The sequence below is a fragment of the Siphateles boraxobius genome, unplaced genomic scaffold (assembly GCF_051911475.1).
Source record: "Siphateles boraxobius isolate OS27281-9 unplaced genomic scaffold, OSU_SipBor_1 22, whole genome shotgun sequence".
Classification (NCBI taxonomy): Eukaryota; Metazoa; Chordata; class Actinopteri; order Cypriniformes; family Leuciscidae; genus Siphateles; species Siphateles boraxobius.
This window is the reverse complement of record NW_027508833.1, coordinates 36,537,366-36,564,536: the sequence shown is the minus strand read 5'-3', so window position 1 is coordinate 36,564,536 and position 27,171 is coordinate 36,537,366. Positions and strand designations below refer to the sequence as shown.

General features: G+C 38.6%; 1 protein-coding gene across 3 annotated transcripts in view; it reads right to left on the bottom strand.

Moving 5' to 3' along the window:
* The window catches only part of fut8a (fucosyltransferase 8a (alpha (1,6) fucosyltransferase)), a 108,526-nt gene that overhangs the window by 24,354 nt on the left and 57,001 nt on the right, over positions 1 to 27,171 (bottom strand). For all 3 annotated transcript variants that reach the window (XR_013206710.1, XM_077239989.1, XM_077239990.1), the window contains one exon: positions 9,031 to 9,537. Coding sequence is in view for 2 of the 3 variants with exons in the window: in XM_077239989.1 (XP_077096104.1) it covers positions 9,031 to 9,233 (203 nt within the window). In the remaining variant the exon portion in view is untranslated. The remainder of the gene's footprint in view (positions 1 to 9,030; positions 9,538 to 27,171) is intronic.

Genomic DNA, 27,171 nt, shown 5'->3' with positions numbered 1-27,171 from the left:
ATACATCACCTCTCCTCAGAAACCTGAGCTTCATCATGTGGCATTACATAACCAGCAATCACCAGCTAATGAGGCCACATCACTCACAGCAGGGGCAGAGAGAAACATTTAGAAACACACCAGAGTTTGGGAACGGCTGTCAGAGAGGTGTGATGGAAATCCCACGAGGCTTCGTGTTTTCTGCTGACGGTGAACTCTTGCGAGATGTTGTAGCAGCCCACAGAGACACTTGTACCAAAGTAGGACACATACACTTACACAAAAAGCAGACAGGATGAAAATAAGTGTGAAAACCATAAGTGAAAGATGCAGAAAACTGTCACACTCAGGGGAAAGTACCAACGGCTTGCTGTGGGCTATGGTTTAGACCCTCTATGAGAACATTTCAGAGTGACAAGAGCTGCCAGTGAGGTAGCAAACAGACAGTCAGTCAATTGACGAATTGGAGGACATTTTGTATGACACCTGGTGTGTAGGTGTGCGTGAGACAGAAATATAGATGTGCTGAACAAGAACTTGATGATGCCACAACATGACTAGGTACTAGGGCTGTAGTCAAGACCACTTTTGTCGAGTCCAAGACAAGTCCAAGACCAGGACTAGTCGAGTCCAAGTCAAGACCAAGTCCAAAAAGGTTCGAGTCTGAGTCAAGGCCGATTCCAGGACAGGAAAAAAATTCTTATGCATGACATTTTCAATACAATCATTTTGTGTAATTATTTTTTGATATAAAAGCAAAAACAGTGTCACAACACCCAGAATTTTTAAGTATAGACATTCCCCTTGATATCATATAATCTTCTTATCTAAAGAAAACAGAATGATGATGATACCTCATAATAGCAATGTTTCACTGTGGATCTGAAAGACGCACACTTTCACATCCAGATAGCCCCCCATCACAGGCCATTCTTGAGATTCGCCTTCGAGGGGCATGCTTATCAATACACAGTTCTGCTGTTTGGTCTGTCCCTAGCACCCCGTACATTTATGTAGTGCATTGACGCGGCGCTTTCTCCCCTGAGACTCCGGGGAGTGCGCGTGCTGAATGATCTCGACAACTGGCTGTTTCTGGCGCAATCGCGGCTCCCACAAGAGCAAATAAACGGCGCGCAAATAAACGGCTTTTATGTGTGCTTACTGGGAACATAATGAAGACACCTGGACTCGGTTGAGACCAAAAGCCATATTTGGCAAGACCAGTGGCCGAGACCGAGACAAGTCCGAGTCCGAATACCAGCGTGTCCGAGACAAGTCCGAGACCATAGAAAAAACGTTATCGAGTCCGGACTCGAGTCCAAGACCGGACTCGAGTATTACAGCCCTACTAGTTACACTATGACTGACCGTGTCAAGTGCAAGCTCAGGATTTGTATCTGGAAGGTTTCTGGTTTAAACCCTGCAAGAAGTGAGCCGAGAGCCATATCTATTGTGGCACTGAGAGAAGCACTTAACCCCAGGTGACTGCAGAGGGATTGTCCCTCTAATAAGTTCATGGTGCTGTTCCACAGTGCCATTGTATTAAAGCTGCTGAAACAAATTTGTGTGGTTCTACTTGTGTCGTGATAGATTACAAACAATACCGTAAGTATGGAACTGATTGGCTTAGTCTCAAATGTCATTGTGAATATTACTACAGTTTGGAATGCACTTTTGCCAAGATAAATGCTCCAATTTATCGTCTGGACGAGTCAACACTTATTGCTGAAAGTCAATTCTGCAGATTTTGGGTAGTTGATTTATTTATTTTTTTACAGAAAATTGCAAAGTATATGATGGGTACATACTCTATATTCATTAGACTATGATTCCATTTCATCCATTTGGAGGATATCAAACATGTTAGATATTTTGAGCAGATTATAGATTTTTTTATTATTTGTCTAATAAAACGTACTTGTTTATTTGAGTTTGGATTGATTGTCTGGTAGTGTGTGATCCTCAGTCATTTATTGTATTAGGTGCCTAGATTTCTTTGTAAAAACTCGGCAAGTGTATGATGCCTAGTGTTTTAAAAATCTGTTTCATGTTTTAGTTGTGTAGTATATTTCAGGTTTAAGTGTACCCCTTATTCTTAGCATACAGGGGTTAAAAGGGACTGAATATTCCTTAATGACATTTAGGCACCTTTAATAATAATAATGAAAAACCCTTTAACTCAGTCCTTACAGGGATAGTTCATCAAAAATTAAAATTCTGTCATCTTTTACCCCCCTCTTGTCATTCTGTCGAACATAAAAGAAAATATTCTGAAGAATGTTTTTCTCTATACAATGGACCTTATTGATTTTAATTGTATGGACAAAAAAAAAAAAAATCACTTTCTTTGTGTGCCTACAGAAATTTCAACAGGTATATCAATAATTAAAAGCCAGGTGGAAGGAAAACAATATCTTTTAAGGAGTCCCAACTCACTGTCAGAATATTTGAACTAAGCCCTATATAAATTAGGGCTGATTAATGTTAATTAATGTTTAATTATTGAAGAAATAATTAATAAAATTGCTATACTGTCAAATGTCCATTTCTATGGAATAAAATAGGTAAGATTATTGGTAACTGCAGTTATTGGTACAATACAATAAAAATATTATTTTAGGTAAAATGTTCTGTTAAATCCCAGCTCTGCCACAGCATGTGCTATGTGTGTGTGTGTGTGTGTGTGTGTGTGTGTGTGTGTGTGTGTGTGTGTGTGTGTGTGAAGTCAATGACTGCCTGTGCCTGTTTGCAAATGATGAGTATTCTAAAGTGCACATTTGTTATACAAATGTGAGTACGATCTGAAATAAGTGTGTGTTTTTACTTTTACAGATGACTGGTGGTGGTGTGGAATAGTTTGTTTTGGAAATTTGTCAATGTGAGTTGTGTGTGGGAAAACTAAATCAAAGCTAATTACAGTTTGATGTTTTTTATTACAGCTGCACCAAATAGAGAGGCCAAATAAAAGGCCTAGTCTAAAGCCAAGTGTAATTAGTCACATTTAGTAGGTACTAATAGACTGTCAGTGAATCCAGAATCACAGTCGCTATGGCGATGCAATGCCAGGCAAGGACCTCATGCTGTGATTGGCTCTTTGCTCACGTGGGCGTGGCCTCTCGGCAGCATCTATTGGCTGGACAGCCATTTGAAATCAAAGCAAAATCTGAAATTAAATCTCTCCATTGTTTCTCCATGACAGTAATGAGATTAAATGGAGAGCCAATTGAGCAAAGATTCAGAGATCTCGATATGAACTCAAATACCTATACGTAGATATATTAGATATGCCATCCAAATAAATCATCACATTTGTTTCTATTTTTATTTCTCCCAAGGAATTTTATGAGATATATCTAAGACCGGAGTGTGTAACTGACTATTTCATTAAATCTCCCGAGCTATGAAAGAGCTATTTGCTGCTGATAAAAAAAAATAAATCCATTTCATGCTATAAATCCATCAGAAACATTTCATAATACATAATACATAAAAATGTCTTAAATGTAGACCCAGGCAAACACAGACGGCCTTGCACATGCTGGCACATGTCTTGGGGATATCTGTGTGTCATCATAAAAAATGTAAATATCAGCTCTTATCATGAAAAACATCAGCTTCATCAGCCAAAGTCCATCTCCACCCTTATCCTTTCTTACTTTTCAGTTTTCCTGCACAAACACAAATATATATATAGAGACAGTATAGAGGATGGAGATGATCCACTCTGAGAAAAATACATAGAGAAATCATAACGTAGAATATGGCTATCAAACATGATGAACATGATGAAGACAGAGAAAAGTAGTATTAAATAACAATAAAAAATAATTCGGAAACTAGGAAGAACCAGGAAGACGGAACAAACAGAAACACCAACGGAACATCAACAAAGGAACAAGACCTGACAAAGAAAAAGTGAAATACAAGGGCTATATACACACAAAGGGAAATGGACTAACAAGAAACACCCAAAAACAATCCAGTGCAAAACAGAAAACAGAGCAAAGCAAATCTATAAACTAAAAGTACTCAACACAAAAGCACAAAAAGATATTACAATTGCGCTGTAGGAACTGAAGCCCTGGCTTTCATTCTTTTAGATAGATGTATCGGGTCTTTATTTACTCATTGTCTACTTTATTTAAAGGTGCTCTAAAGGATGTCACACGTTTTTTAGGCCAAAACATTTTTTGTCACATACAGCAAACATCTCCTCACAATCCGCTAGCTGCCTGTCCCCTGAACACACTGTAAAAAAAACGCGGTCTCTGCAGACACCCCATGCTCCACGAACGGCAACAAAAACAAACTGGGCTAACCCGCACCACGAAACATAACAAACTGTTCCAGCCAATAACAGACTAGAAGGATTTGGGGGGTTAGTGCGCGGATGAGGAGGAGGAAGGGTCTAGCTAGCCTCCATTTTGTTTGACAAGTCTTTAAACGTCAACAAGATGTGACATCACCCGGCATTGCTTAGAGGACCTTTAAAATGTATGCAAATTGGTGCATATTTAATTAGATAACGCCTAATTTGCATATTTAAACATTAAATTACAGAAAACTTGTAATACATTTTTTTCTCATCTTAATGTAGGTAATCAACTGGGAGAGTTTCATGGTGATATCTGCTAGTTAAAACTTTTACCCTATTCACCTGTAGTGTCTCGCCTTAAGGAAATACCTAAATTGTTGTCAATAGTGTAGCGATGTATGAAGCAAAGCTCACACAGCTTTCTGTTGGACAATACAGTGAATTTGCAAGACCAACTTGGATGAAGCCATTGCGAAAGTTTATTTAAGGAATAAACTTTATAAATGTATGATCTGTATAGTATGAATGAAATCCGGCCGCACTATATTCACAATGTTGTCATTGTCATGAGACTTAAGGCATCAATTGCGAACCTTTACAACTTGTCTCCTGTGGCCTCATGGGATGGACAATCGTGATCATCGCAGTGACGCTCACTTCTACTCTGTACTGTACCACAATTCATCAGTGCATTTTTATCAGCACAGCTGTGAGAGTGTCAGTGCTGGAGTCGCACACCTTCTCTTCCATCAGGCTCCTCTCTTTGGATCAATCACAACATCATCTTTGGCCTGCTCCGTCACTCATTCACATATCTCCTACCCTCTGTGTGTGAATTATCAGCCTTTTCATTCACACAGGACTCAATATAAAAGCGAGATGAAGCATCAGTGGGCTCTATTAGGGAATCGTCGAGCGTGAGTGATAATTCCCACAGGAAGTGCTTAATGAACGACTGACAGCACTGTTCTGTGGAGGTGAGATAGGAGGAGAGCAAACCGTTTCAGATTCTTCATTCTGTCCTACTTCGAGTAGGGTACGCACGCATATACACACTCTAAGGAGTCAAATATTTCTATGCAACACTTCATCAGAAGTCAAATTCAGGAGTTTACAACATCAGAGAAATCAGAGCTACTGAAAACATGCAGCAAACAACACTGACTGTTCATTGCTTTTAACAGAAAAGCTCTAAACAGGTTGCTAAGGAGTTCTAGGTGGTTACTAAAGACACAGGGTTAGTATATGTGAATGGACAATAATTGTGATCATTAAGTACTACATTAATCCGGATACATCTGAGAACTGGGGTTTCGTTTCAAAATAATCTCCGTCCACACTAGCATTTTTAAGCATTTTCCAAAAGTTTCTAATCCAAGCTGAAACGTTGGAAAATGTTAAATTCACCTTACTGCGCATGCGTAGTCTTATATAAGCTGACTGAGATGATACAGACGGAACAGACATAATATAGTTCTCATGCTATTCTTCTGGCAGGATCATTTTATTTAGTAAAATATCTCACCATTCACTTATGCGTCCAGGTCGCACTCAGTCACCATTATATGTTTGGTCTAATACACAACTGCACTCATGTTTTGCCGCAGGATTGCAAAAATATTGATATCGCACAACCCTAGTTCAACTAACAAGAATTTAATATTAAGTTACTTTTAGACACAGTATTGCCAGTTTTAGTTACAAACAAAGCCACAGCAAGAATCTACTGTTGTACTGCTCCCAGCATCACACAGTAATGGCATTTTATTCCTGAGTAAATCAGTTTTTGAACGAATCGGAGAGAATGACTCAATCATCCAAAATCGAGTACTGTCTGTGTAGGTATTGCTTTGTGAAAAAAGTACGTTATAATATGAATTTGTGTAGTATGAATGAATTCTGAATTTACTACTATATCCGCCATATTGGCTTTGTTATGCGACTTAGTTGCATCACTTCACTGCCATTCACAACTCCTCTCCTGTTGACTAAACAGATAATAAAGTGTCCTTTGGATACACACTTCAGAATCTTACTGGAAGTAGTAGGTCATCCAGGTACTTTTTGGCAGCTGCTTTATAAATACTATTAATTTCAGGTATTGTTCTTTTCTCTACTATATAGCAGAGGCGGCATATTTGAACACAGGGTTAGTATATGTGAATGGAGGATTGTCATCATTGCAGTGTGACACCCAACATAAGTTATGTGCCACACTAATCCAGATTTTTTGGGGGTGTGGTAATCAACATTATGCCACAAATGCTATCAATTGATCTTAATTTATACTGATCCTATTACTTTTTATGAATATTTCTTTCTGTCAGTCTGCCGTGTGTGACGCCGGTAAAGGCAGGTCACTAAAGTCAACCGATTCTTTTCATGGTTTTCATTGCCCATACAGCAGTGGTTTTCAATCATGTATAATTGTCTGTGGCATGCAATGATCTGTAGCTGAGAAATACTGCACTCAAACTGACTGTAGTTGATACACGCATTCCTTCAAAGAAGTTTCTTTTTGAAAATGCTTTTGAAAATTTTACTACAGTATAATCATAAGCCTTTGTCTTCTTTGTTCTGAAAAAAACATCCCCCCTAAAAAATCTTGTTTACATCCAGTCAGGAAGTAGGATGTGCGATTTCCTCTTTTTGTTTATGGGAGGATCATTTTCATATTCATGGTGCTGGTCAAAATTGATATTATAGGTCTTTTAAAACAGCACCTGACATCACTGTTACACAGTGTGTTCAATTGTAAACACTCAAATGTAACATAACTTAATATTTGAATGTCTTGCTTGCAACAATTATTTAGCTTTTTATTATTTGACATTAGTCTTGTAAAGCACAATGTTTACATTCAGTGATTGAATGAGAAATAATTAGTGTTTCAAACAGCAAAAATTAAAAATTAGAAAAAAATTGTTTCTGCATATTGATTATCAGACAATACTGGATCATCTTAACATAAAAAAATGATCAGTATCAGTCATAAAAAACAATATTAGGCTCATATTTGGTTAATACAGTTAAATTGTAAGTGTCAGCGGAAAGAGGCTGGAAAATGGCCATCCATCCATTCATTTTCCAAACCACTTGTCCTATATAAGATCATAGTGGCCAGTTAGAAAATGGTCATGAGAAATTACGTACATTTTTGGTGCAAGAAACCTTGAATGGAAAATTGTTGCATGGAACTGTTTTTATAAAATATAGGTTGAGGTATAAAAAAAAAACTTTCTGTCACGCAATGCATTATGTTTAGATATATATTTTATTATGTGAGCATTTATATGTAATCACTGTCAAATATCAGATGAAAGAGGAACATTTGTGGAATAAGTCATCCGGGTCATTTTAATAATTTACAATAACACTGATAACTGAGTTTACATAATGCATAAGCAGATAGATGACAAGTCCACAGCTTAGTGAAATACGTTACACACAAGTTTGCATACTGCAAACACACGGCCTTAAAGCACAACACAGGAAAACTACAGCAGGCAGGTACACTGTGAGGAAGTGCGTTTGCATCCGTTGATTATAGAAGGTTTCCCTAAGGGTAATGATCATTTAACTAGCAAAGCAGTTCAAATTTAGCCCAATGGCCATCTGTCAAATGCCACAGTACATGATAGAAAGTGAGTGACTAGTGCAAACCTGACCATACAAGATCAGCTACTGGCTGACGAGGACCAATCGTAACCCAGCACGTGAAAACAGACCAATAGAGCTACACTATCATAAGGCATAACGGAAACATTGCTAACACCGAACATTTGTCTGAAAGTAAATTGTCTTGAAATGTATTGTACATGATGAATTGTCAGTAACAGTTAAAATGTATTCATTTATAAACGCAACTACTCTGGGAGGGTTTTACCATGCTGAAAGGGACTGGTAAAGAACAGTATGTTACAACCTTCATAATTCATCCTTTTTAAAGCTTTGCAAATTTCAACTCCTTACTGTTTGTCATTGCAAAATTTGAACTATATTATCACTCAGAATATTATTATTATTATTATTTTTTTTAAAATATTATGAATATTAACATCAGGATTTTCTGTAAAGTTACTTTAAAACAATGTGCACTGTGAAAGTGCTATACAAATAAAATTGACAAGATAAACTTGTTGACCTCACCAATTAAATACTTGGTTGTTAGAGGACTACTAGTCAGCAATCTTGCCCAATCCTAGAGAAAATATGTTTCAATTATTGAAATAATGCTGACATAAAATACTAAATATTAGATATTAATCTGTAATGTTAGTATTGTTTGATTATTAAACGTTTAATCATAAATTATATACATATTGAAACTTAAACTTTTTAAACTTAAAAGTTTAAGTACTAAAGTTATTCAAATTAATAAATTAAAGCTAAATAGAAATCAACAAATTTTAATCAACTAATTAAAATGACAAAAGCAGTAAAACTATTACTAATATATATATATATATATATATATATATATATATATATACACACAATACACACACATACATATACATGTATACTATATATATACTGCTTGTGGTTAGCTAGATACATTTTGGGATAACTTGTGGAAATGTAGGAAGATTATAATCCAGATCATATATCACATATTAGACCTCCCAAACCTGTTGGCTTAGAGTACCTGACTAACCAAGTACCTCAGGTTTGAAGATAAACAAAGAAAATGGAATAATTTGAAAGAAATATCAGACTTGAAACATTTCACCAACCTGAGTGTCTCAGCCATGCGTCTCAGATCTTCATTCTGCTGTTTCAGCCTTTCCAGCTTGGCCAGAATCTTGGAGAGCTCTCTGCTGGACCGTTCCGGATGCTCGCTGTCCTTCACGAGGTGACCCCCAATGTAGAAAAGCAGCGTGCCCCAGGCCAGCAGCACCAGCATAATCCAGCGCCAAGAGCCCGTCCACGGACGCATGGCGCCTAGTGCTGTCCAGCGCACACTCTCCTTTCACAACACAGGGGTTTGAGGCATGCTCAGCTCAGCGGCAGCGCCACCTCGGTGCTCTTCCAGAGTGGAACGGGGGATTCAGGGGTCACTGGGTCTCGTCTGAGTGTGCGCTTCGAGGCTTGGAGGTTATATCATTTCAGCGGCCCCGTTGCAGAGAAGGGGAGGAGAGGTTTGAGATCCCTTGAGATTTCTCTGATGAGACTTCACTTCAGAGAACCGATGGCTCTGATGAGTTCCTCTTCCTCTAGGGCCTCTGTAATGGTTTCTGGTCCTGTAAAAACACAGCAGCATATATGATCAGTGAGATGATAGGACACACTCGCGCTGACTGTGAGAGATAAAGGCATAAGTGAGATTATCTATCAGCTCCACCCTTTCCTTCTCAAGGATATGAGACTGGATTGAGCTGACAATGCAACAGTCATACAGCTGCTACTGAGGATTAGAGTGAGCTCAAAGAGTGAGCTGTGAAAGTTAGATGTCAAGTCAGCACAAAATACAACGGCGCATAATGAATTCCTCAAAATTAATCAGTTACGGAAAAGTGCAGAGAAGAAACGACAAAAGAAATAAGAGTGATATGGAGAGAAAGAGAGACCCTAGATCTAAAGAATTTTGTTTTGTAACACATTTTAATGTTTACATTTTATTTATGTTTTCTATTTATTAAGTGAGGCTTAAATCGTGCAGAGCATATAAAACCGTAAAAAAAGTACACAGATCGATATATCACTTCACAGGAAGTAGAGAGGGAAATTTAACCAGTAGTCATTGCACACCACCTGAATATCTCTTACATATAGGATGGATGGATTTTTTAAAAAAATTAATTAATTAATTTATACTAAATATAGGAGTTTGGGGTATGAAACCTAATATTAAAACTATATAAATTTTATATGAACTTTATAAAACTGCATGAAGTATTGTCTGTGTTTGATGATGTCCCAAATGACCAGATCTAAAATATAAAAGATCTAAAAATCTATCACAATTTTTCTTGACTGCCAAGATAGAAGGCTTATTGTTTTTTCACATAAGATTAAAAATGCAAATGAAATGTACGTAATGAGGTCATGTGACAACAATGCTGCATGTTACTGTTTGAAATGTTTGCATAATACATTCTGTTTCACATCATTAAAATATAGCAGGCAATATTATTTGTACTCTGTACTGTACTGAACACTGTCTTTTCGTGTGAATCCAGTGAAGTTTTTTATTTTATTTCATCGCATTCAATTCAGACAGCAAACTCTGGTCAAATATATGTTATTTTTTTCACTCACACACACATACACACACACTCTGTGACTTCAGTTCAACTTGTGAATGCTTGTCATTCATTTATTGACTTAAATGAGCATTCACAGTCAAATTACACTTGTATCACAATCTCAAGTTAATACACGCAGCACACCCACGAGCAGCCTAGGTCGTATCTTAAAAGTGAACCATTTACAGAGCTGAAATAATGTGCCACTCACTCTGCATGTAAAAGTGGCTGACGGATGGGGACTATCTGACAGATTGGGGAACGTAGGCACTGCTTATCCTTCATTATGAATGAGGGTGGAATATAGAGAGTCATTATGGATTTCTGCACAGAGCATATACAATGCATTATAGATTGCGGTGGTGTGTCAGACCCAGTAATCAAAGGCCGCAGTGCGGGACTGAATCAATAGAGTGACCTTCTGCTAGTGTCTCAGTACAGCAGACCGGCAGCTATTTATGCACATCACTACTGCAGTCAACTGTGTGCACACATGGAGCACTACTACACACTAAACACTGGGATTTACCCACACTCCTGCTGGCATACACTGAAATTATCTTTATATCTAATGCATGAGCTGCTATCCTACTCATTAAAGCTTTTCCTTGCTCTTTTAAATAACCAGTACACTGCTTAGACGTACTCAAATATTCAAATCGAAAAGCTCCTTCCCAAACTCCCCAGCTTAAATAAATTTCGCAAGAAGAAAAATAAAACAAGATAAGATTTTTTTTGTTTTTTTAAAATAAGTCTTTTATGATCACCATGGTTGCATTTAATTACTCAAAATACAGTAAAAAAAAACGTAATATAGTGAAATATATTTGAAAAAGTTATTTTAATTTGTAATATTTTAAAATTGTATTCATTCCTGTGATGGCAAAGCATCACAGCATCATTTCTCGAGTCTTCAGTGTCACATGATACTTCAGAAATCATTCTAATATGCTGATATGCTTCTCAAGAAATATTTCTCATCATTATCAATGTGAAAACAGGTGTACTTTGTGGAAATCGTGATCCAATCAGGATTCTTTGACAAATAGAAAGATCAAGAAAAATTATTTTGCAACATTGTAAAAGTGTTTAATATTGCTTTTGATTAATTTAATGCTGAATAAAAGCAACACACACACACACACACACACACACACACACACACACACACACACACACACACACACACACACACACACACACACACACACACACACACACACACACACACACACACACACACAGCATGTGTATTTTATACAATAACATAGTGTCACGACTACCTGGCTCACAGTAGCAATGACATAGGGGAGACCACACCGTTTGTTAAGTTAAAGCAAACATAATTTATTAAACATTAATTTATACGATGAAATCATAATTTAGATCAATAAATGTAACAAGTCAGTAAATGAGAAACGAAATAAAACTAATCAAAAGTGTGTTGCAGATCAGTAAAGTGTAGACTATGTGTAATGCATACAAAGCAAAAAGAAGTGGGATGATGCTGCTGCCACCAGCATGGAGACCCGAGCAATGCCGAGCCGCGCAGCACAGAGCAGACCAAACAACCGACAGGAGATGTTTTTAAATAGTCCCTCCAATCAGCTGTTGTCGGATGGACCTAAAACAAACAGCTCCCCCTTCAGACTGGGAGGAGAGAAACGGCCCAAACATAATACTATCCATGGTGGAGTGAGCACACCCCACACGGCAAAGCCGGGCGTGACATCACTCCCCCCACAAAACAGAGACCCATGTGGGACTCTGTAAAACTACATTCTACTCACTACCATTTCCCATAACCAATACTAAAAACAAAAACTATACCCAAAAAACAATAAAATGTCTAAACCATTACCCTTTTTAACCAGTATCCCGAAAGACTAAGGTTAGATTAAACCAAACTCTCGACCCCATTCATCCACCCCTTTAATACAACAGCCACTACAAAAAATTAACCCATACTCACCTCCCATAATCCCCCCCCTCCTACCCCCCCAGCAAATCCTGGCGCCTGGATAGCAATTTAAGAATGGAAAGACCGGAGGCAAGAGAGAAGAACTAGAGACTGGAGAAGAGATAGGCACCCCTTAACAGTCATCAAGAGCCCGTGACAAAGCATCAGCCATGACGTTCTCAGACCCCTTGATGTGTCTAATAGATAGATTATAAGGCTGTAGAAAAAGAGCCCAGCGCATAAGGCGCTGGTTAGTATTTTGAAGAGAAGAGAGGAAAGTCAGAGGATTGTGATCAGAAAAGACCACCACAGGGTGTAACCCACCACCAACATACACATCAAAATGTTGGAGTGCCCAAATAAGGGCCAGGGCCTCTTTTTCGATGGTTGAATAGTTAAATTGGTGACAATTAAATTTCCGAGAAAAATAGGAAACTGGTCTATCTATCCCATTTTCATCCTTTTGAAGGAGAACGGCACCTGCCCCTACCTGGCTGGCATCTACTTGCAGCTGGAAGGGCTCCTCCAACCTAGGAGCAGCCAAGACAGGTGCAGAACTCAGGAGAGATTTGGCGTTTTCGAATGCGTGTTGGCAATCAGCAGTCCAATTGAATTTAACTGAACCCTTCAACAGGTTAGTTAGTGGGGCAACGACAGATGAAAAATTACAGCAAAAATTCCTGTAATAACCTATCATTCCAAGGAAGCGCATCAATTCTTTCTTAGTGACAGGACGTGGGAATTTGTCAATGGCCAGGACTTTCGCTCTCACAGGCCGAACGTTCCCTTGTCCGACCACCTTTCCCAGATACACCACTGTAGCCTGAGCAAACTCACACTTTGCTAAGTTAACAGTGAGATTTGCAGCCGCAAAACGTTCAAATAATGAACGTATGCGAGCCAGGTGGATCGTCCAAGTGTCTGAATAACAGACCACATCATCAATATACACAGCGCACCCCTCCAGTCCCACAACGACTCGATTCATGAGCCGCTGGAAACTAGAAGGGGCGTTGCGCAACCCAAAAGCCATTCTCGTATAAGAGTAGAGACCCGACGGCGTAACAAAAGCAGAGATCTCTTGTGCCCTAGGAGTAAGAGGAACCTGGTAATAACCTTTAAGCAAGTCAAATTTGCTCACATAACGAGCCGCACCGACTTGATCAACACAATCTTCTATCCTAGGCAATGGATACGAGTCTGGTTTTGTTACACTATTCACTTTTCTGTAATCCGTACAAAATCTGTACGTATGATCAGGTTTTTTGACTAACAAACAGGGCGAAGCCCAGCTAGAGTATGACTGTACGGCAAGACCATTTTCCAAAAGATATTGGACACTATCATCCAGACTTTTACGCTTATCAGGACCAGTGCGGTAAAACCTCTGACGTATTGGCTTTGCATCACCGACTTCTATGTCATGCTCGATTAAAGTTGTGCAGGTCGGAGTATCTGAAAACAGACATGGAAATTCAAAAATTAGAGCTTTCAATTCTTCCCGCTGTTGCAAATCCAAATGATCTAAAACTCCCTCTAACTTGCCCAACGTCTCTGAATTATTTAGACGAGCATGCAGCATGGAATCGTCAGGGCCCTGCACATCATCCTCTAACTCTGGAGAGGCTACCGACGTGCTTGCCACAACTAAGACAGACGATTCACCCTTACAACTAGGTGACCGTGACGATACATAATATGGCTTAAGTAAATTGATATGACATAACTGTGTCGCCCGCCTACGGTCAGGCGTAGCAACCACATAATTAGTCTCTGACACTTGACGAACCACACTGTAAGGCCCTGAATACTTTGCCCCAAAAGGAGAACCAGGTATAGGCAACAATGCCACAACCTGATCCCCTGGACTAAAGACACGAGCTTCTGCTTTACGGTCATAATTTTGCTTCATTTTTCTTTGGGCATCAGTCAAATTTTCGGTTGCCATTTTACATGCCAAAAGTAACCTGCGGCGGAAACCATACACATAACTGGACAAACTCTTGGGTGGTTCATCTGAATCCAGATCACTTGACAACACAGACAATGGGGTACGAACCTTGTGACCAAATACCAGTTCATTGGGACTAAAACCTGTGCTTTCTTGCACAACAGCTCTAGCCGCCAACAAAAGCCATGGTAATCCATCCTCCCACTCCCGTTTCATCTCTATGCAATATGCACGCAAAAGAGACTTAAGAGTGGCGTGGAATCGCTCCAAAACCCCCTGACTTTGCGCATGGTACGCGCTACTCAAGTTATGCTGGATACGCAGCTGTTTCAAGGCTGCTGCGAACGTTTTTGATGTAAAATTTGAACCACGATCACTTTGAATGACTTTAGGAAGTCCAAATATTGAAATAAACTGCGACAATGATTTCACCACAGACCTTGTCGTAATGGTCCTCAGAGCATACGCAGCAGGATAGCGAGTCGTTTGGCACATGATGGTAAACAAATAAACACAGCCTGATTTTGACTGGGGTAAGGGGCCCACACAATCAATGATCACATGCTCGAAAGGCTTACCAACAGATGGAATGGGCTGTAAAGGCGCAGGCTTAATGACAGCATTTTGCTTACCTGCCACCTGACAGACATGGCAAGTTTGAACAAACCGTGAAACGTCCTTCTTTATCCGTGGCCAGTAGCAATGTTGTAACAGTTGATTATATGTTTTCCTTACCCCAAAATGACCCGCTGTTTCCCCATGAGCTGTTTTTAGTGCCACATCACGAAACTTTTCAGGCATCACCACCTGCAAAATTTGATCTCTCACATCATTTCCCACAGTAGGTGACCACCTTCTTAGCAACAAACCATCCTTCACAAGATAACAGCGATCTAAATTGTCATCTACAGCCAACTCAAAGTATTTCTTTAAGCTTGGATCACTCTTTTGAGCCTCAGCAATGTCAAAACGAGACAAAGGTACTGGTAACTGCGGAATAAATACCTGAGCAGACGTGTACTTGGATACATCCGACGAGTTTACATCCTGCTTATTCGCCATAGCGCGCGTCACAGCGCACGCTGTAAAAACATCTGGAAAATCTTTTTGACAACTATCTGACTCATCCAATAAAGAAGCTCCAATCTTAACCACAGGAGGTGGTGAGACCTGATTAGGAAAAACACGATCATGAGCAAAATTATTACCCACAATCAGATCAACTCCCTCTATAGGTAAAGAAGGACGCACCGCAATGGTTACATCCCCATTCACAAAACCAGAAAACAATTGAATTTTGTGCAGCGGCACTGGAAATGACTGAAGACCAATTCCCTGTATTAAAACACAATTTCCTGTATCAGATTCAGACGAGAAAGGCAAGACAGATTGACAAATGAAACCTTCTGATGCACCCGTATCACGCAGAATTTTCACTGGAACGCGACGTGCGTCTCCAACCAATGCCACAAAACCCTCCGTAACAAACGGTGCATAATCCGTTATCATAGATGCAGAAAATTCAAACTCATCACTCTGTACATTACCTTTATCAACTGACGCAGTACATTGTGCACGATCCAATGTCTTTTCTGGAATTTTCTTACCTTTACTCCCTGAGCGCACACCGGGAACAGATGAGGTACAGAGACCAATTTTTCCTCCATCAACCTTCCCCCGATTTCGCTCCAATAACACTGGGCAATTTTTTTTCCAATGATTTTTCCCAAAACAGTAATTACAGTCGGTTTTAATATCGAAATCTGATGGTTTACCACGTGCACTTGAATTTGAAAACACAGATGTGTCCGTATTAACACGACTATAGCGACGTTCTTTGTAATTAATGTTAGGACGCGGACAAAAATCACGAGCTGGAGTCTTGTGTATGAGAGAAAAATTATCAGCAAGAACAGCAGCATCTGCTGCTGTTTTCACGTGATGTTCGCTAATATAAGTAGCTATGCGATCAGGCAATGTGTTCTTAAGCTGTTCCAATATTATAATATCACACAACTCATCAAAAGAATCAACCTCTTCAGCTGTAAGCCAACGATGAAAAAAACTGGTTAATTCACCAGCCCATTCAGCGTAAGTCTGCTTGTCTGACTTTTTCCATGATCGAAAACGCTGTCTATAAGCCTCGGGAATTAACTCATAACACTTTAAGACAGCTGTCTTAACGGATCGATAGACCCTCTTTTCAGAAGACGGTAAAGCCACAAATGCCTTCTGAGCACGGCCAATTAACGTAGTTTGTAACAATACAATTTTATCCTCATCACTCCATTTTTGCTCAGTAGCAATATTCTCAAATAACGAAAAAAACACATCTGGATCGTGCTCATTAAATTTAGGCAGGAACTTGATCATACCGGCCAGACCAGATTGCTGCGATTTGCCAAGTTTACCTTCAGCTACTAATTGCAGCCTAGTACGCTCAATCTCACGTTCCTGCTCTAAATTTTTAAGCCTTTCCCATTCCAACTCACGATCCTTGTCTTTCTGTGCAGCTTCTAACCTTTTAAGGTCCATTTCGTTATCAAGCCTTCTTTGAGACAACTCATCATCTAATTTTTTCCTTGCTAATTCTTGTTCCAATTCCAATATTTTTTTTTTTTCTTGCAAATCATGTTGTAGTTTTAACATTTCGACTTGCTGTTCAAATGTTAATATACTGGATTTTGGCTGTGGGTCCACAAACAAACTCGGAGTGGGCTCACTATCTGAACTCGACTCTCCCTGACCATAGTGCTCCGGCAATTTCTCGTCAGGTAACACGTTATTGTCAATCAAACACGCACGAATAAAGTCAAACAGCTCATGCTTCTTAGCTCCCCTCGGCAATGTTACATCAATTTTATAGTGCTTAGCCACACTATGCAATTGTTTCATTTTCAACGCCGCAAGCAAGACCACTGAAGGAGCAACCAAAAACGCCTCAAGTGTACTCATTATTACAACTTAAATTACGAGTCACCCATCACAATCAAACCAGGCTATGGTCTATAAACACCCAACAGCAATAAATCCAGTCAAATAATCAAAACTAAACCTCAACGTCTTTCGGGTTACTAAACAATTCCAACCACACAAATTACATCGGGTGAAGCGGAATGCAGCTCATGTTACAGGACAACAACGGAGTTTCCCCCTAAACATTTTCCCCCCTACTATTCTAACCTATCTTCACACTAAGTCCAAGAACAAGGCTCATTTACTCACCAATACCGATGGAATCGTACTGTCCCGACAAAAGTCAATTCAGCCGGTGCTCCACGGCGGTGCCCTCGTTCAGACTTCAGTGACCAGCAACCTAAACCCACAACGCCTAAGCGCACTAATTGGGGATAAAACAGGCTCCGTAAACTGTCATCCTGCAACACAAGTAGACATACAAACACTCTTCGCCACTCAAACTCAACAAACAAACTATGGTTGGCAAAAATTGCTCTAAACTGCGCAAATAACCTACTCCCAACTTTTTTCACAACCAAAGAACTAACTTTTAGCGATCAACCTAATAAAGTAACATTAAATTCATTAACTGAACACCCGATGCGGAACTCCCCAACAAACAATCACAACGCACGCGTGCCAGCTGATTAGACTACTATCAGCTGATCACCGGTACGTGTCATTCACAAAATGTGAACCAATGACGTAGCACTACCCACGCAACCCAGCCTACACAATATTGCGAATTATAGTAGTCTACTTACAATTCGGGATCCAAATGGTTAGACGAGCCCCCATATGTCACGACTACCTGGCTCACAGTAGCAATGACATAGGGGAGACCACACCGTTTGTTAAGTTAAAGCAAACATAATTTATTAAACATTAATTTATACGATGAAATCATAATTTAGATCAATAAATGTAACAAGTCAGTAAATGAGAAACGAAATAAAACTAATCAAAAGTGTGTTGCAGATCAGTAAAGTGTAGACTATGTGTAATGCATACAAAGCAAAAAGAAGTGGGATGATGCTGCTGCCACCAGCATGGAGACCCGAGCAATGCCGAGCCGCGCAGCACAGAGCAGACCAAACAACCGACAGGAGATGTTTTTAAATAGTCCCTCCAATCAGCTGTTGTCGGATGGACCTAAAACAAACAGCTCCCCCTTCAGACTGGGAGGAGAGAAACGGCCCAAACATAATACTATCCATGGTGGAGTGAGCACACCCCACACGGCAAAGCCGGGCGTGACAATAGATATTACACATCTATTCATTTACACAAGTATATTATGTCATAAATAGTTTTAAAGTTTTAAAGATACAGTAGCAAATAAAATAAGCTAATAGTTCCTCAGTAAAATGCAGTTGGTTCAAAATCCTTCTCCTCAAAACTCGATTTTAAACATCCAATATTTTTGAAATGATTGTGATTGTGTTGCGAATGAATGACACATAATTTCTCCAGGGCAGAAGAGTGCAATGCAGGACGACATATCTCTTTATTACACTGTATTAAGTGCCTCTTCAGCATGACATTCTACTTATTTAAACTTGTAATTAACTCAGTACACTCTTGGCTGAAGCTAAGATTGGCAGTTTAATATACAAACTTATATCACAGAGTGTGAGAGTCTTAGTTTTAAATGAGAATTGGGGAGCAAATGATTAAAATACTGCAATACAGCGAACCAGACGATTTGGTGCTGAAAGAGAAATAATCTGTAAACTGCACCGTCCCGCATGAGTGCACCACCCTTTACCCCCCTTCTACAGCTCATGAATAATTGAGATCTGCATAGTGACACAGCAGCGCACAGACAAGGACAGCAATAAATCCATAATTAATGCCTGCATTTATAAAAGCGTGCAGGGCTGAACAACAGCCTGTTTCAGGTTAGGGTGGATTTCTGCAGGGTTTCAAGTATCTTTCTTCCCCTTCCTGTTCCAAACCGAGGCCAGGGCAGCAAAACAAACTTCCTGTTACAAATATGTTAGAACAAAACTAGAGGTATTTCGCATTTCGTGGAAGGAAAGTGTTACTGCATAGAGAAAAGCCTTAAAAACGGCTAGATCTGCTTATTTTTCGACTCTTCTTAGAAGAGAACAAACACAACCCCTAGGTATTTATTTGATACAGTGGCTAAAGCAGTACAACACAGCAGTAATGACTTTATGAATTTCTTTACTTGCAAGGTTGATACTATTAGAGAGAAAATTATAACCATCCAACCGTCTACTACAGTATCACATCAGACGTGATGTTATAGACCCCCTGAGGAACAATTCCATTCATTTTTTGCAATAGGAGAGGAAGTATTGTCAAAACTTGTTAAATCATCAAAATCAACAACATGTATGTTAGACCCTATACCGACTATGCTACTGAAAGAGATTCCAGAAGTTACAATTGTCATTAGGATAGACATGGATTAGGATTAGGCTAATATAAAAAATGTAATTACTAGTAATCTCCTAACACTTGATGGCTGCTCTGTCAAGTCTTCATCATCAGTAAGGAACCGGGGTGTGCTCTTTGATACCAATCTTTCATTTGAAAGCCACATTTCTAATATCTCTAAAATCTATCTTTCTAAAACCGCATTGAACAAATATATCTAAATTATGACATATGCTCTCAATGGCAAATTCATGACCTCAAGGCTAGGCTATGGTAACGCTTTACTGGGTGGTTGCCCTGCATGCTTAATAAACAAACTCAGGTACAAAATTCGGCCACTAAAGTTCTTACTAGAACCAGGAAGTATGACCATATCAGCCCGGTTTTGTTAACATTGCCTTGACTTCCTATTAAACATTTCATACATTTTAAAATTTTGCTAATTACTTACACTCACTCGTGAATTTGGTAGTTTCAAATTACAATCAAATTGCATTGCAATGACCTGCATCAATATGTACCATATTGTGATGTTGTTGCCGAAACCCAGTCCTATATCAGCTTGTTTTTGATGATGGTGCAAAAAACAAAGTCAGTTCATGCACTTGATATAGCTGAGCAGCCATGTATGCAGTCATGCTATGTTAACTTTCACCATTAGGTTTTTCATATCTCAGAAACTCTTCAGTGTAACACGAAAGAGTTCTTTGCACTCTCTACAAACTTTGAATGCAATTCTTTTTCTGTGTGGTGCTGAAAATGACAGACTCTTAAGCAGGGCCGGAGTGGGGCCACTTTTTCCATGGTGGTGGAAATTGGATGGATAAAAGCAACAGCTCTTACTATTGTGTAGTTTTCAGTAATACCATGGTTCAACAATAATGTAAAGGTTAAATAATAATTCACGTAAGCTGAGAAGAAGTTAACAAAAAATATTCCACTATTCCACAAGGATAAATTAACAAAAGCATACTGATCTTTTCCATTAAATAACTTTAATTCACATTGTTTACTCTGGTATCCTCTCCACCTGTCCCTGTAGTCATGACCTGCATATTTAGCGGGGGACTGGCTTAACTGCTGCTCAGAAGCTACAAAAAAAGAATTAATAGGTAATTTTACTGCATACCATAGGCGTAATTTGCAGGTGGGGCGGTTGGGACATGTCCCCACCACTTTTTCCCAGGGTCGATTGTGTCCCCACCACTTTTGAAACATCTCGCGGCACGGATGTACCAATACAAATAAATAAAACATCTCGTTAACTCTAGAGCATTCATTTCGTTCGTTTGTTAAATAAGAGGCGATCTGAAATGTGTTGTTTTTTAAATCAAGTGACCAAAGTGCTCGTTGCCGCTGCTATCGAGACATCAGTGCCGCGGATACAGAGTTCTGTTGTGACTCGCGCACAGCCTTCACACGGACACGCGCTTCAATCCGTTGCGGATTGAACACAAAAAACGTGTCCCTGCTTGATTATACAACCACTAATAAACAATCGGTTTTGATGAGGGGGAAAAAAACTATACAACTTAGTGCGGATTAGAACCTAGAACCTCTGACATGCTTGGCAAAAGTTCTGCCACTGGACCATTACAGTACATGGAGAGATCAATCAGATCTATGTATTTAATCATGTGAAAATTTTCGCCACCAACACACTTAGTAGAATACAGTAACGCGCCAGGGTGATACAAAAAGGCTAATATTTTAATTAAATTTAATATTTTGCTTGTGAATAGGTTGACAACACTACAACGGTATTAGCCGAATAATAGTTGTTGCCACTTGTGTTTGTCCTCTTGAAAATAAATCTGTAAGCACATTTGGCCGCATCCTCCTCCAATGCCTTTCTTTTTTTCAACCTGGCTTTTTCAGCCCCTCCTGGCCTCTTCCTCCCATCCATCCTCCCTGAGGCGTACCGTTACGGTAGGGCCAGCCCAGCTATCAGTAGCTTACCTGAGAAAACGTTTTGGAAAAGACGGGCTATGGACCCAACCAACTTTATTTGGGAGGAGAGGGGAGAACTCCGTCACATGGTACAACCCTTGCATTCATAGGCTGGGCGCTGCGGTGTCAGAATGCGGAATGTGTGTAGCCTAATTTAAGAGAAGATAGACTAACGAACATTTTACAAATGTAAAAAAAAAAATATATATATTCCTCGACCGGCCCAGAAGTGAAGTGGCCCACCGGGAATTCTCCCAACTCTCCCGATTACCCATTCCGGGCCTGCTCTTAAGGCGAGACAGGTGAATAGGGTACAAATTTTAACTTACAGATATCACCATGAAACTTTACCAGATGATTACACACATGAATGGGAGGAAAAAAATGTATTGCACGTTTTCTGTAATTTTATGTTTAAATATGCTAATCAGGCTATATCTAATTAAATATGCACTAATTTGCATATATTTTGAAGTGACGAATCTGACCATTGAAAAAAACAAGGTTCAAAATTATTTTTGCATTTTGTTGATATATTCAATGAAAAGACATTACCAGAGGGGAGTATGAATATCTCCTTTAGTTACCCTGTAAATCAGAAAATACTGCCAATAGCCTTAAAAAATTGATTTCCGCCCTATTTTTAGGCATAAAATGTCATAAAAATCAGGCCAAGAACGATATATATACAAATCCCTCAGGACAAACCTTCACAATATAGTTAGGAATACGACTGTAAAGTTTGGTGTATGTAGGTGCTACAGAAGTGGAAAATCGTCACTCGGATTGTGAGAAAAAACTCATTTTGAGAAAACGGCCTTTGAAGATTTTTATGGCAAAATTCCACTAATTTCTATTGAAAGCCATGAATTACAGACAAAATATGCTTTAGGCCCAAGTAAAATCCATGTATTACACTGTTTAACATCCAAAACTCATTATTGCTTCATCCATCACTGATCATAACATCCAAAACAACACATCAACAGTCCATCACACAGGTGAATATGAATCTGCCTGAGGGACTCACAACCACTTGAGGATCCCACAATTACAGATTTGTTTAGTATTATATAGTACTTATATTATACAAAAACTGAAATGTGTTGTGTAATGCAATTGTTTTGTATATATAGTGTGTAAAGTATAGTATATATGTAATGTGTATAGTGTGTATAGTATAGTATAGTATATATGTGATGTATTTATATAATGTCAGAGCGCGTCACGTGACGATTCTGAAGGAATCATCTTGTCAGAAATTGGCATTGGCCAATGAGATTGCGCATTTCGAGTTAAATCGCCCAGTTTACTTTCATAATTGGTTGCTGATAAACAGGAAATGTTTCAGACAAAGTGTAGTCAAATAAAGGCCTAATTGTGTTTTTTGGGCTTTTTTCAGCACAAGTCTTAAAGAAGACATGTTATTGAAGACAAATAGCCCCAAATCTCAAAATTGACCAGTGAAAAACCCCAGCTGTTTTTGCCTGCCGTGTCTCGCCATAGTTCACCCAAAAATGAACATTCTGTGATAATTTATTAACCTTTATGCCATTCTATACATGTGTGACTTTGTTCTCTTCCGTTGTGATGTCAATGGTACATTTATCAACATTCATGTTGAAAAAATGATGGCAGTGTTTTCATATGTGGGTGAGCTACTCCTTTAAAATGCAAACTAACAATGATGATAAATGCTTATCGATTCAATGTTGTCATGATAGACTATCACAATACAGTAGCGTATTGATCTTTCCTCTTTTTTCTGTTGGTTCCTTCCTAAATCTTCAGTCGATTTTTTTTTAAATTATGTTTTATTGACATTATTGTCATTGCAGCTGTAAATGGCGATCATGTTCTGCTGTTAAAGATTTATCTTTTTTTATATATATATATATATATCTCACTCACACACCACACACAGTAAAGATAATAGACTCCATAATTTCCTTTCCCATACTGATGTGCAAATTGTCAGCTCTTTTCATTCCAGTAGAAGTACATTGTGGGAGCTCTGGATTTCTGTGGACCACTCCCACTGCCTTCACATAGCCTCACTTTATGCAGCCTGAGTCCTGTACAGATCAAGTGTCCTGTGGGAATCACTGATAACCTGTAAGCTCTCCATTCAGGTAGAAGGTGAATGCTTTAATCATTCAGAAAGATGAAAAACAAGCATGTCATATTCAGGTGTGGTCTGATGCACACGCCTCAGGTTTTGTACAGTATCTAGAGCAGTAAAACCCATGGGGCTTAAATGTGAGCAGGTTCACTGGGCCATAACATACAAACACAAAAACACAAAAGGTGACAATCTGCTCTGGTTCTTTATGTGTTCACATTGGACTACTAGGGTTACAAGTGAAATGTAAGTGGACTTGATTTGTCATATTAGATCCTGAGATTTCAGCTCTAGAAATTTGGCACAATAAAAGGGCACACCAAGAAGGATGACGCAAGATGGAACATTTTTCCCTATAATCCCTACTCAAAAAGATCTCAAGAGGACAGCTGTGCTTTTGCTTAGAACAACCAACAAGAAATTGGACTACCAGTTTTCTACCATGAACTACTTAGAGACAAAATGTACATTTATACAATTTACAATTTTAATTATATCAGTGGTTCCCAATTCTAGACCTGGAGTATAAAATACTATTATTTTATTTTCAATATTAAATATCAAAAAAGAGATTTCTCACACAGTTTAGCCCATTAAATATAACAATTCATAAATGATATTAATAACTTAATATTTATATGGTAACACTTTAAAATAAGGTCTCATTAACTAACAGTGAGCAATATATTCTGTACGGCATTTATTAATCTTTGTTAATGTTAGTTAATAAAAATACTGTTACAGTACATATTAGTTTACAGTGCATTAACTAATGTTAACAAATAATTTATTTATTTTTTCAAATTAATTAAGATTAATGAAAGGCTTTAAGTATTGTTAATTCTAAGTTCATGTTAACTAATGTGAAAACAGAAACATTCACTCCCTATAAAGTCCCACAATGCACTGTGAAAACCAGGGAGCATCAAAGCTCACTATGTTCCCTTAATGGAAGTTCTGAAGTGCAAAACATAAATCACGCGAGCCACTACACATAACATGCAATAGATGTTTTGAAAAAAAAAAAAAACCCTGTTATTTAAATAATTACATGCATAAATAGACAGGTCCTGAACATAATGTAGCTAAAAGTCATACTTAATTTACAGCTGAAATGCTGCAGGTATATGTAACAATCAAAGTATTTCCCATAATGTACTTTAAATAACATTTAAAAAAAAAAATATATATAAATATATATATATTTTATAACATTTATAATAAAGCATTTTTAAGCTTGCGGATGCATCTTATCTCAGCAATTATCACTACCAGATGTTCCAATACCTCAAACTGCTTGTAAAACACAAGCCTTAACTGTTACCTTCTGCTCTTCCACATTAGTTCTGTGGAAGTCTCATGGAGGCATTGAATCAACTTGGCCAGGTCAAAGGCATGCTTGCCCCTTGGTAAACTCTTACCGCATTGCAGGAAGCTGCGTTTGACTTGTTTTCATAGTGAAATCCTAATAAATGATATGCAAATGTAGGCTTAAATTTAGGCGTGAGTAAACTCGCATCTCTTAAATTCTGATCAGCGCTCTCTCTAAGCTGCAAGGCCGTGCTCTTCTGATGCTGATCCCATGCAGACAATAGTATGCACACTAGTCAGACTCAAAACAGTTTGGAAATCTAAAAAAGCTATTTTTGGAAATAGAAAGTTAGAAAGTTTTTTTGAATTAGAGTTAAAAGAAAAAATAACATTTAAACTGGGATCTATCTGAATGGATAGTGATTTTCAATATGGTTAAGTATGGATGGAGCGATGAAAAAACTTGTGCACAGAAAAACTAATATTAATTTGAGAGATAATGACTGCATCCTAAGATTTCACAGCAGCATAAGGAAAATGGGGGTGGGGTGGAATTAAGGAAAACCATAGTGGCCATGCAATATTTTTCTGTCTTGCTAAATTATTTTGCATAAAACTGCTAGACGCAATGGGAAGATGAAAATGTCATTATTTTCTCACCCTTCATGTCATTCCAAAATTGTATGACTTTCTCCTGAGGAACATAAAAGAAAATATTTTGAAATGTATTTTTGTCCACATAAATGGAAGTCCATGGTAACCAAAAAAGACACGAGGGTTTCTAAATGGAAGGATTTTCATTTTGGTGTGAACTATCACTTGTTATCCAACTAAAATAAAATAAAATAAAATGAAACACACTTTAAAATGACAAAAAATAACTTTTTATTTATTTTATTTTATTTAACTTTTTCTTTATATGAACCATTTTTTAAAGATGGTTTAATATGCTTTTTTGAGCACTCCATTGTGCCACCTGAACTAAACCAGCCCATGTACCTGACTTAAGGCATGTTCACACTAAGGACGATACCTATACCAACAAAGATATTGTGGCGAGCAGGACGAGGTCGAGGGACGTGAGAGAACATCGCGATGGCGTGAGTGATAATGAATGACACCTGTGAGACGCACCGGTCCTGCATCTCTCACGGAGGAGCGGAAGCATAAATGAGGAGCGACGACTGTGAAGATCGAGAGAGGAACAGGCCTGAACCTGTGTTTTCTTTCTGTTTTGTGTGGCCAGCAGTCGTCCTTGAGGGGCTGCTGGCTTATACTTTTGTTTTTGTGTTTGTTTATTTATTTTATTAAAAGTGTTGAATGTTCGCCGGTTCCCGCCTCCTCCTTCCCATAACATCTGAACCCTGTTACAGATATAGTTCTATCGTTGTACACATAAAAGAATAGCAGTCCAACCACAAATACAACGATAACAGCACAGATATATCGTTGGAATCACTATCAGAGCGATTTTAGTCAAGCCGATAAACGATAAAAACATCAACAGCCAATCAGAAACCTACCTCAAAGCTACCTGAAAAACTATCTGCAAGTGTACGTGGGAAAAAGCGTTTTTAAACGCAAAGGGTGGTCACACCAAATATTGATTTGAGTAAGTTATCCGTAATTAATTGATAATGCTCTACAGCATTTTAACAAAAGTGCCTCAAACTTTTTACAGTACTGTAGCTTTGCAGATAGGTTTCTTCAAGTGTCTTGGAGATGTTGCCAGTTCTTCTGGATATAGTCTGTCTCCGTTTTTTCTGTTTCTTCAGGTAATCATAGATGAAGACTCAATGATGGTGAGATCAGATCTCTGTGTAGCATACCGGCTGTTGTCGGACTCCTTGTGCATACAAAAATCTCACTGGATTATTACAATTAAAAGGATAGTTCACCCAAAAATGAAAATTCTGTCAGTATTTACTCACCCTCATGTTGTTCCAACCCCGTAAGACCTTCGTTCATCTT